Below are 12,076 nucleotides of genomic sequence, written 5' to 3'. Positions count from 1 at the left end.
GTTTATAGCTGTGATATGTATGTAAAATTATGTGAAAGTGTGATATTTATTTTTTTAATTGTTTTGACTTTTATTCTGAACCATCTTTTACAGTAGGATAAAATATGTAAATTAAAATAATGTTGAATGGTATCTACTTTGGTAGAGTTTTGCTAACAATTACAGCCTCAGTGCAATCTGTTTATTCTTCTCTACGGAGAAGGTCCCACTGTTTGCCTTATAATTACTGCAACCTTAGTGAACGGCCTGGGAGATACTTAAAATAAACATACTTGGAGCTCCATTGAGACGAGTCATTCTAGTTCTCCGTTTCCTCTTCCTCCTTATCATCTTCTCCTGTGGCAGTTAAGAACTCATATATCACTGCACATACTCCCATCAGCCAGGCCAATACAGTGCCAGCAGAGAATATACCAAAGCCAACTAACCCCAGAAAGAGATAGTCTTGGTTGCTAAAATGGATGTAGCACTTGTAGTAGAGTTCTTCCTGCACCTCTTCCAGCATTTTCAAGCCATGCATAAAAACAGGGCTGTGGCAGGTGACATTGTCAGGGTCTGTGGAGGAAACATAGGAATGACACAGGCCTTGATTTATGCTAAAAATCATACTAACAAAGGATGGCACTCGGTAGTTGCAGGAAGGGATACCTAGAAGCTCTCAGAATGCACTCTAATTAGTTATCTAAAGTGGGAAGATCCATGAGTTCATTTCTGACTCAGGAATTCTGGGAGTTGAAGTCCATGAGTCATAAAAGAGCCGAGGTTGCCTACCCCTGCTCAAGGTGGTTACCATTCTGAGAGCTAACAGCAAAAAGAAGCCTGGAACCTTATCTTTTACAGGCCTAGCAACTACTTCAAATCTTGTGCTGTCATTCAGAATTCTTTATCAATAAATGTTTTGATGCTCTGCTCCTTTTGAACCTCAGTGTGAAACCACTGGGTGAGGCAATTTGTCAGTTCAAGGTCTGGTATTATCAGTATGCTAATCATACCCAGTTATACATCTCAGCCCTGGACTGATTAGATATATATGGGGGTCCTTGCAGTCAGGGATGGCTTTACTATTAGTCTTGGATGGAGTTGCATAGGTAGGTGTGCAATGTGGGGTCCTCTTGGACTCACAGCTACTGTTCAAACAGCAGGGGGCAGCTGTGTTATTGATGGTATTTTGTCTAGGCCAAGGGCCGGCAACCTGAAACAGTGAAAGAGCCACTCAGAACCGGTTCCCTCACAAAAGAAAAAACTGGGAACCGCAAAGGGTGCGCATGCGCGCGCATGCGCAAAACAACAGGCTCCAACTCTTCCCCCCCCCCAGGAAACAAGAGGTTCGTGGACCGGTTTTCACACCGCCTTCCAGCTGCTGCCACTACTGCTGCAAACTGGAAAGGGTGATTCGTAGCTTCGGAAGCCCCCCAAGCAGGAAAGCGTGTCCTGATGAAGCCTTTTCCTACCAGGCTTTGCTGCAAAACCCCACATCGTCCAGGGCCCCCGTGATCGCCCAGAAGTGACCCAACAAACAGTTAGCACACCTTTCTCGGCCCGCAAAATGCCACAAGTGCAGCAAACGCCCTCTCCAAAGGGAACCGGGAACCCTTCCGCTCCCTAAACCCAACAATTGGCGAATGGCGTCGGCTGGTCTTCTCACTCCTTTCCCTCCCTCCCTCCCTCCGCCGCCTGCCGTTCCCGCATCGCCTTTACCCCTCACCTTTACCTTTGCTAAGCCTGCCCGTGATGGGTTTGAAGAGGGTGCGGGCAAATTTCATGAGGCCGTGCTTGCACCGCTTCCCGCACCCGCTCATGGCTCCCGAGGAGGAAGGGCCTGGCTTCTCTTCTGCTAGCTAGTCCGAAAAGTCCTCACCAACTTCAAGAGCGCAAAACTCCCAACTGAAGCCGGGTGGGGGGAAAGGGAGGTGGCCCTTTCACTGCCGCTTTCCCGGCCGCCGGGCTTCCTGCACGAAGCTTGTAGCTTTGGGAGGCACCTGCGCGGCAGTGGCGGCGGATCTCCTTGGCGACGGGCACTGGGTCGCGGCGCCATCTTCAGCCCGGGTGCCGCCGGAGCCACCCGAGCGCCCTGCCCCTACCCCCAGGGCCTCCAAACTGCCGCCGCCCGTTTGGAGATCATGTTTGACGAAGGCGGAAGCTCTGCAAACGGAACGGTGGAGGTTTGGAGAGCTGCACGCGCACCTCTCCAAACCGTCGCCGCCTGTTTGGAGAGCTGCTGCCTTTGTCAAACATGGATGAAGGCAGCAGCAGCAGCTCTCCAAACGGGCCGGTGGAGGTTTGGAGAGCTGTGCGCGCAGCTCTCCAAACCTCCACCGCCCGTTTGGAGAGCTGCTGCCTTCTTCCGCGTTTCTTTTGGCCCCGAAAGGCACCAGCTCTCCAAACCTCCACTGCCCCATTCTCTCAATGGGACTTTTTTACTCCCACTTGTTTTCCAGAATGGCGGAGGAGGACTGGGAGCCGCAGGAGACGGCTTAAAAAGCCGCATGCGGCTCCGGAGCCGCGGGTTGCCGACCCGTGGTCTAGGCAGTCATATTTCTTAAATTATGTATTTCAAATACTGTAAACTCTCTAGGATCTTCTGGAATTAGGTAACTGTTATGTACTGGGCTTTTGGAATATCACCACGTGCGTTGCTGGAGAACTAACAGTTCTCCAGCAACCCAGACAGGACGTATCCGGTCCTGCAATTGGTCAACTTTGGGCGGCAAACATGGGTTCAATCCGATTGGTTGCTACCAGAGGGTCTGGCTATATATTGAGGCAGGGTGACTCCAAATCCTCAGTACAGTTTCAGCTTAAATAAAGAATGAGTTTCTCTGTACTCAACTGCGTGTCTTCATTCCTGCTCATCAGAGCCCACGACATAATAGTAACCTCAAAATGTAATAATTTACATTAAATTAAATTTTGCCACAGCAACAACTCTTTGAGGCAGCTTGGGCTGAGAGAGAGTGACTGGGCTGAAGTTATTCAGACAGCTATCATACCAAAGGGAACACTAGAACTCACAATCTCTAATCCAACACTGTATATAAACTTGACTTCAGGATGCAGTAAGAGAAACCGAGGGCCATTTGCCCTGATTCCATTTTAGAGTTGCACAAATATATAGCAAATATAGAGCTGCACAAATACACCATCACACACAAAGCAATTGGTATGCTTTTTTCAGGCTTTTTTTGAAAGCCTGAAAAATGGGGCTGTTAATCAGTAAGAGAAAACACATGCTCACACAAAGTCCAAAGTATATTGCAAGTATCCATAGCCTTTTATTTTCTACAGGTCAATAAACAACCATAAGGTGTTCTGAATTAGTTTGAAATTTCAGTAATATACGGTATATAGAACTTTGTTCTTGTATAGCAACTATTGTGAACTTTGTTGCGGAAATAACACTAGGGAAAAGGTTAGCCTCATAGACTTCTACCACATACCCAGACTGTAAGTCTGAAATCCCTTCTGAAAATAATGCAATGTCACACTTACTTTAGATCTCATCTTTTTTTATAGATTTCAAAATGTTTGAAATGCTTTGGGCTTTGCTTCTCAGGACCTCTGCAGGTTGTACTATAGTGGAATCCAATCAATTTTGGGATGGTTTAGGAATAATAATAATAATAATCAGAATAGAGCTGGAAGGGACCTTGGAGGTCTTCTACTCCAGCCCCTTGTTCAAGCAGGAGACCCTATATCATTTCAGACAAGTGGGTATCCAGTCTCTTCTTAAAAATCTCAAGTAATGAAGCACCCATAATGTCTGAAAGCAAGCTGGTAAATTGTCCTCACTGTTAGGAAGTTTCTCCTTAATACCAGGTTACATCTCTCCTTGATTAGTTTCCATCCATTGTTTCCTGTCTTGCCTTCTGGTGTTTTGGAAAATAAATCGACCCCCTGCTCTTTGTGGCAGTCTCTCAAATACTGGAATACTGCTATCACGTACTCTTTTTTTCTCTAGACTGGCCAGTCCCAAATCCTGCAACCATTCTTCATATGTTTTAGTCTCCAGGCCTACAATCATCTTAGTTGCTCTTCTTTGCACCTTTTCCAAAGTCTCAACATCTTTTTTTGTATTGTGGTGACCAAATCTGGATACAGTATTCCAGATGTGGCCTTACTAAAGCTTTATAAAGTGGTACTAATACTTCACGTGATTTTGATTCTATGCCTCTGTTTATCCAAACAAGGATTGTATTAGCTTTTTTGGCTGCTGTCACACACTGCTGGCTCATGTTTAAGTGATCGGCCCCTAAAACTCCAAGATCCCTCTCATAGTTATTGTTTTTGAGCCAGGATGCACCTAACCCGTACTTGTAACTTTGGTTTTTCGTGCCCAGGTGTAAAACCTTGCTTTTTTCCACATTAAATATAATTTTGTTGGATAGGGCCCATAGTTCAAGTCTGTCAAAATCTTTTTGGATTCTGAGCTTGTCTTCTGGGGTGTTGGCTATTCCTGCCAGCTTAGTGTCATCTGCAAATTTGATGAGTTCCTCTTCTATTCCCTCATTTAAGTCATTTATGAAGATATTGGAGAGTACTGGACCTAAGATGGAACCTTGTGGTACCCCACTGCTTACTTTCCTCCATGTAGATGTAGTACTATTAAAAAAATACTCATTGAGTGCGGTTGGTCAGCCATTTACAAATCCATCTGGTGGTGATGCTGTCTGTCCCACATTTTTCTAGCTTACCAAGAAGTAGGTTGTGGTCTACTTTATCAAACGCCTTACTGAAATCTAAGTATACTATGTCCACAGCATTTATTTAGTCACTTTATCAAATAATGAAATAAGATTAGTTTTGCATTGTCTGGCATGTTTTTAAAGAAAGCTGTGCTGGCTACTAGTTATAACTTTATTAGTTTTTAGATGTTAATAGATTTGTTTTTTGATTATTTTTTCCAGTATCTTCCCAGGTATTGATGTTAGGCTGATTGGTCTGTAGTTTCCTGGGTCTGTTTTTTTTTCTTTCATTTTTTGAAGATGGGGACCACACCAGCTCTTTTCCAATCCTCTGGTACTTCCTCAGTACTCCAAGATTTTTTAAAGATATGATGCAATGGTTCTGGGATAACATCTGCCAGCAACTTCAGAACTCAGGTCCTGGTGATTTATATTCATCAAGATCAGACAGGTATTCTCTTACCATTTTCTTACTTATTTTAATTTTTATTTCTAGTCTGTCTTTTTGTAAGGTCCTGCCTCAGCTAATACTCCCAAGAAAGCAGAACTCTTGAAACTGGCATTGTTTCAAAAGAACTTTTGCAGACCAAAAGGGAGCACTCTAAATTGAAAACATCGTAGGGGTCAGTTGAAAGTGGTTTTCCATTCATCCCCTACCTTGTTCCTAACTCTATAGTACACCTCCCGCAGGTCCAACTTAGAAAATATTTTTCCTTTCGATAGGTGGGACAGCATATCTTTCATGAGAGGCAAGGGGCACACATTTTCCACGTATACAGTGTTCAGACCTCTATAGTCAACGCATAATCTTTTGTCTCTGGCTGGCTGGAACATATAATTTTCCTCCTACCCATGCCAGCCCCTCCTGCATGGAGCAGAGGTTTTTATGAGTAAGGAACCATTTGGTTTTTTTCCCCAAGGCTTGCTTCAAGGTCCAGGTGATAGTGTTATCTAATGGTGGGATGCCTTTTGATTGCACCCTCATGGTTACTGGAGCTGCTAATTGCTGCGCTGGAGGTAGAGGCTTGACTACTTTGGCCTTTACACTTTACTGCAGCAGCTAGATAGGCTGTCTGCCAGGAATTCCCCCTGGTAAATAGTGGAAGGTAAAATTGGGGGACAGCTTTCTCAGGGTTTTCAACACTTGTAGGTTTTTGTGGTCAGTCCAAACCTAGAAAGGGATTTTGCTCCCTTCAAGGAAATGTCTCCAAGTGAGAAGGGTCCACCTTACAGTGTAGGCTTCTTTTTCCCACACTGCCCAGAGTTGTTCTGTCTCAGTTAACTTTTTTGAAGTGTAAGCGCAGGGCTGCAGTTGGACCTTTTTTGTTTTTCTGGAGCAGTACATCACTAGAGTCGGCCTGAATGACAAATGGTCTCTCTGGATCTGGGTGCCTCCATGGAAAAAAAGTCTTTTAAACTTTTCTATTGCGGCTTGGCATTCCATAGTCCACTTTAGTGGCTGGCTAGGTTTGGCTTATCTCCTTGGTTTTCAATAAGTCCATAATGGGGAGTGCAATCTGCACAAAGGAGGGAATGAACTGCCTATAGAAATTGGCGAAACCCAAGCAGCTTTGCAATTGCTTCCTGATGCGTGGGGTTTCCCATTCTAAAATGGCACACACTTTTTCTGGGTCCATTTCCACCCCTTCATGTAAGATCCAATAGCTTAGGTAGTCGATCTTCTCTTTGTGGAATTTGCACTTGGCATATAACTTGGCAGCATGGAGTTTGTTTAGGACCACTCTGACCAGTTTTATGTGCTCAGGGATGACTCACACCCTGGAAGGTATCTCTTTACTCTCCTACCATCGGGTAGGAGATATAGGAGTATAGCCAGCCGCACCAATAGGCTGAAAAACAGCTTTTCTCCGTGGGCTGTTAGGCTTTTGAACGGGAAATAACGTTTGTGAATTTTATGCAGAATTGACTTGGGAGGCCGGTGTGTGGTATAGTTGGTTCACATGGTTTAGTAAGATGGAGGGTTTGTTGTCACTGTGTGTTGGGGGGTGGGAGCAAAAAGGGAGGCTCAGCTAATCTCAATGTACACATAGTTGTACTTTGACAATAAAGGTTCATTTCAATATCATACACCCTTATCTTACTTTTGGAGAATGGCATGAATAGACCACACAGATGACAGTCAACTGAAGCTTCTTAATTATCAGTGTTATCTTTTGCCATTGGCTAGCATGGAATAAGATGTGTCTTGTTTCAGCTAGGGGAAAGAAAGAGGAGCTCCTGTTGTTGGATATACTTACACTGAGCATTAAAATTTAACATTGCCCTCACACAAACCAGAGGAATGTAAAATGAGGTGTTTATTTCACACACACAGTGTTGCTCTTTGACACAGAGTGGACAGCAATACTATGGTTGAATTGTATGACATCAGTGAGAAGTGGAGCTCTCTTAGGCAATACGTTAGTTATCTAGTTTTTTAATTCTATTTGCCTTTCTGAGATGCATGAAGAATAGGAATTGACTATTGAACAAGCCTGATGGAAGAAGCCAAATAGTGTAAAACTGCACGTGTGAGCCAAAATATTTTGTGAGTTACATAATGTTTTGTCAATCTTAATTACAAAGAAGACAACAACAGCAACAGTACTTAGCAAAATTCTAAATAAAAGATATCCCTTTGCTTTTAATGTAAGAATCATATATATCACTGGAGGTTTTTAAGAATGGTCTCCTCCTTGAACAGGGAGTTGGACTAGAAGATCTCCAAGGTCCCTTTCAGCTCTGTTATCTGCTAGTCTATTATTTAATCTAGAATTTTTAGTTTCATTTTAAAGAGATCTTTATTCAACTCCACAGGTGTAAAATGCGTCGGCTTACGTTCCTTATTTTATGAGCTGAGGAGAAACAGCAGTAGTTCAGTACAAAATTGCTGGTTACACAATAGTCATCTAGAACAGAATACATCCACAATAATCCCAGTTTTTCAAACTCACCTGGAATAGTTATGCCACTTTCCTTCAACCAGCTACATAGATCCATGAAGGAGCAATTGCAGAACCAGGGGTTCTCACCTATGCCCAGACTTCTCAGATTAGGCAGGTTTCTGACTGTACTTGTATCAATAAACATCAAGCTGCAGCGGCTCACATCTAGATGCCTCAACAAGGTATTGTTGGCAAAAGAGTCCTTCTCAATCTTCACCAGGCTGGGATTGTCTGAGAGTTTTAGCACCACCAGACTGCTGAGCTGTGAAAAGGTGCCAAACGTTACCTGTGTGAGGTTGTTAAAGCTGAGGTCTAAGTAGATAAGCTTGATCATGCTGACAAAAGTGAAATCCAGGTCCTTGCCTAAAGTGTTGCTGCTGCAATCTAGGTAGATCAAGTCACTGAGAAAATTCAACTCTAGTGAGGGCAAGTAGCTGAGTTTGTTTTCAGCCAGAACCAGCTGCCTGGTGTCCAGTGGAATTATAGCTGGGAACTCTTCCAGCAGTTTCCCTGTGCAACTGACAGCTAGGTATTGGCATGTACATTCCTTGGGACAGTTTATGCTTCCTATTGTCCAGCCGATTGTACTCAGGAGCACCACCATCCAGAAATTCTTGGAGCTGAGAGGAAAGGGCATGATGTGGCATTGCACTTCCTTCTTTGGACCCTGATAGTTTCCATGAAGATCTGGGCCAAGAGCCATGGATTTTCAAGTCTTATCCTGAGGGGAGCTGTGGCTGGCTGTTCTTCCTGATGCTCTCTGCTCATCAAGAGCCTGGTCAAATGATTAAACGAGAAGAGAACTTCTTTTCTTGAAAGTGCAAAACAGCTTCTTGCAATTAGAAGATCTCTATGTCATCTTGGCTGCCAGTTGACACCTTTATGTCAGCTCTAGGTAAGTTCATAGGTTCTTGGCACAGTTCTTGGCACTGAAATGTCTATGCGTATAAGTAACTTAATTATATGCCAGCTTTCTGTTTCCAGAGAAATTGGGTAAATTCTAAGAAGGACCAAAGTCTGAGGAGAGGCATCCCTTATGTGAAGGAGTATAATTTACATGTGCTCATTCCCCACATATTAAGAACATGAATTCTATCTACCTTCCACTCCATGCAAAAGAGAAATAAAATAAATTGCTGGCCCCTATAATCACCTGTTCTGTGTGCTTCGTATTGTATACACTTCTGCAATTGTATTAGGAGACCAGGAGCAGAAAAACCTTTCCACTTGACAGACCTGTTAGAATCAGCAGCTAAGAGATGGAGGCAGGAATTGTGGAAATAGATAAGTTACAAGCTATTTGCAGTCTATATTTCAAAGAAAAATTAATTTCACATTAGTTTTAAATATGCTGCAGGGAAACCCAGAATGTGTGGGATAAGCTCTCATCAGGACACATGTGGGGTTGTAGAGATCCTGATCTAGTTTATATCTGGAGCAGAATCTTCAAGAGAGGATGCTCAAATACTCACTGAACACAGGGGGCTCATTTCTAATGTTACAATGATGTTTTGTATTAAAATGAAAACTGATGGTTTGAAAATTATCTTTGATAAAGTGACTAAGCTAGTAGACCAGCAAAATGCTGTGGACATAGTACACTTAGATTTCAATAAGGTATTTGATAAAGTAGACCACAACCTACTCCTTGGTAAGCTAGAAAAAGGTAGAATAGAAAACATCACCACCAAATGGATATGTAGCTGGCTGAAAAACCTTAATCAATGAGTAATCCTCAATGGCACTACATCCACATGGAGAGAGGTAAGCAGTGGAGTACCACAAGGTTCCATCATAGGCCCAGTACTCTTCAATATCTTCATCAATAACTTAGATGAGGAAATTGAAGAGGAACTCATCAAATTTTCAGATGACACTAAACTGGCAGGAGTATCCAGCACCCCAGAAGACAAACTCAGGATCCAAAAAGATCTTGACCAACTTGAACAATGGACCCTATCCAACAAAATGAGTTTCAATGTGGAGAAAAGCACAGTTTTACATTTAGGCAGGAAAAACCAAAGGTACAAGTACAGATTAGGCAGGACCTGGCTTAAAAACAATAACTGTGAGAGGGACCTTGGAGTCCTAGTGGACGATCACTTGACTATGAGCCAGCAGTGTGCAGCAGCCACCAAAAAAGCTAATACAATCCTGGATTGTATAAACAGAAGCATAGAATCAAGATCACACAAAGTATTAGTACCTGCAGTGGCTCAGTGGGTTAGGACGCTGAGCTTGTCGATCAGAAGGTCGGCAGTTTGGCAGGTCGAATCCGAGTGCCGCATAACAGAGTGAGTGCCTGTTACTTGTCCCAGCTTCTGCCAACCTAGCAGTTCGAAAGCACGTAAAATGCAAGTAGAAAAATAGGAACCACTGCGGTGGGAAGGTAACAGCGTTCCGTGCGCCTTTGGCGTCTAGTCATGCCAGTCACATAACCACGGAGACATCCTCGGACAAGCGCTGGCTCTTCGGCTTTGAAACAGAGATGAGCTAATGAGCCCCTAGAGTTGGAAACGACTAGCACGCATGTGCGGGGGAACCTTTACCTTTACCTTATAAAACCCTAGTAACACCACACCGGGAATACTGCAGCCAATTTTGGTCACCATATCACAAAAAAGATGTTGAGAGTTTGGGAAAAAATCAGAGAAGAGCAACTAAGATGATCAAAGGCCTGGAGACTAAAACATATGAAGAACGGCTGCAGGACTTGGGTTTGGCTAGTCTAAAGAAAAGAAGAAATAGGGGAGACATGATATAGCAGTGTTTCAGTATTTGAGGACTGCCACAAAGAAGAGGAGGTCACGTTATTCTCCAAAGCACCAGAGGGCAGGACAAGAAACAATGGTTGGAAACTGATCAAAAAGAGAAGCAACCTGGAATTAAGGAGAAATTTCCTGACAGTGAGGACAAGTGACCAGCAGAACAGCTTGCCTCTAGAAATCGTGGGCACTCCATCAATGGAGATTTTTAAGAAGAGGCTAGACAGTCATTTGTCTGAGATCGTATAGGTTCTCCTGCTTAAGCCGGGGGCTGGACTAGAAGACCTCCAAGGTCCCTTCCAGCTCTATTCTATTCTAGTTCAAAATTGTGAGAGATGGAGGTTCCCCTGCCCCAATTATGTACTTTAAAAATATTTGGAAATTACGTAGTAGGGGAAGGAAAATCATGAATGAAAAAAATGAGCATGTAGAACATTCAGATTCTCTGAACACAGAACTTTAGTTGAGAGATTCTTTCAAGATAGAGCTGAAAGGAAAATTTTCAATTTTAAAGTAAACATCAACTAGAAAAATGTATCTATTCTTTTTGTTTAGAGATTAAACACTGTGAAAGCCTTGATTTGAGATAAAACAGACAACTAGGAATACATGACTGCAAAAAGGTCCCTGAACCTCAGAAGGAATGTTTTCTACATTATTCTGGCAGACAGACACACTTATTAGCTTCTCTACTTAGAACTTTTATATCCCTTCCTGTCTCCGCCCCCCCCTCCTCCTCCTTTCTCTTCCGGGGATGGAAGAAGTGCTGATCCTGGGGCCTTTGCCTCGCCTCAAGCAGCGCTGCAGTTCTTGAAGACTCGCTCATGGGAAGTCCTGCGCTGAGCCGCTTTGGCTTGTTCCCTCCCGTGCTATCCTGGGCTGGGCTGGGCAGGGCGGCATACCACCTGCCACGTGCCAATGTACCACAGGTGGTACGCGTACCACTGGTTGAAAAGCCCTGCTTTAGTGAATAGGCAGGCTTGAGTCAATGTTTCCTCTTTTCTCAATGACCAGGATTGCTCAAGTTCATGAGTGAAACATTGTTTTAGTATTTATTTTCCTGAGCTTTATTCTTGTGATTGGGGGGGGCATAGTAAAAAGGATTTTTTTGGGGGGGCATGCGTTCTTACCACATTTCCATTACATTAATTGTTTTTTTCAGTTGAAATGGACTTGGGCTGAAACTCAAAATGCTTTAAAAAAGGAGAGGGGGTAATTCTTTTCAACTTCTCTTAATGCCAGTACTGGGAAAAAAAATCAGATTCTTTCCATTGTGCAGTTTTCATGAGTGAGGCCTGAGTGACTGTTTTTGCTTATTCCTACCAAAATCTCTGTTCAGAGACAAACTTTTTATAGCCAATCAGATAAAAAGGAGGTTTTCTTGCTTGCCCTCTATTCTGTTACTTCTACATTTTCTTGGGAATATTTCATTTTTGGAAGACACACCCACACATCCACATTGGAAATTTTTGTTTCTCTGATATATATTCCTCTTTTTCGATCATTCTATTTCCTACTTCAAGGCGGTATTTTTTATTCATAATGAAATAAAATGAAATCCCTCTCTTGAAATGAGTTAAAGAATTAAACTTCAGCTAAAGAATTTTGCAATGAAACAAAGGGACTAAAATGTTGGTACAACTACATTAGGTGTTGACAGTTGGAAGAGCTCCAAAGCAATAAG

General features: G+C 43.1%; 1 protein-coding gene across 1 annotated transcript; it reads right to left on the bottom strand.

Annotated features, from left to right (window-relative positions):
• Positions 1–298: 298 nt before the first annotated feature.
• On the bottom strand, positions 299–8,330 carry LOC308666647 (leucine-rich repeat-containing protein 52-like; the record flags this gene model as incomplete). The annotated part of the gene is made up of 4 exons (XM_081325541.1): positions 299–555; positions 1,706–1,838; positions 5,340–5,419; positions 7,637–8,330. The coding sequence occupies 4 exons, from the start codon at positions 8,328–8,330 to the stop codon at positions 299–301; spliced, it is 1,164 nt and encodes a 387-aa protein (XP_081181667.1).
• Positions 8,331–12,076: the final 3,746 nt, after the last annotated feature.

This window comes from Vipera berus, assembly GCF_964194415.1.
Source record: "Vipera berus genome assembly, chromosome: 3".
Lineage (NCBI taxonomy): Eukaryota > Metazoa > Chordata > Lepidosauria > Squamata > Viperidae > Vipera > Vipera berus.
The sequence above is the reverse complement of the archived record's forward strand: the minus strand, read 5'-3'. Positions and strand labels throughout refer to the sequence as shown.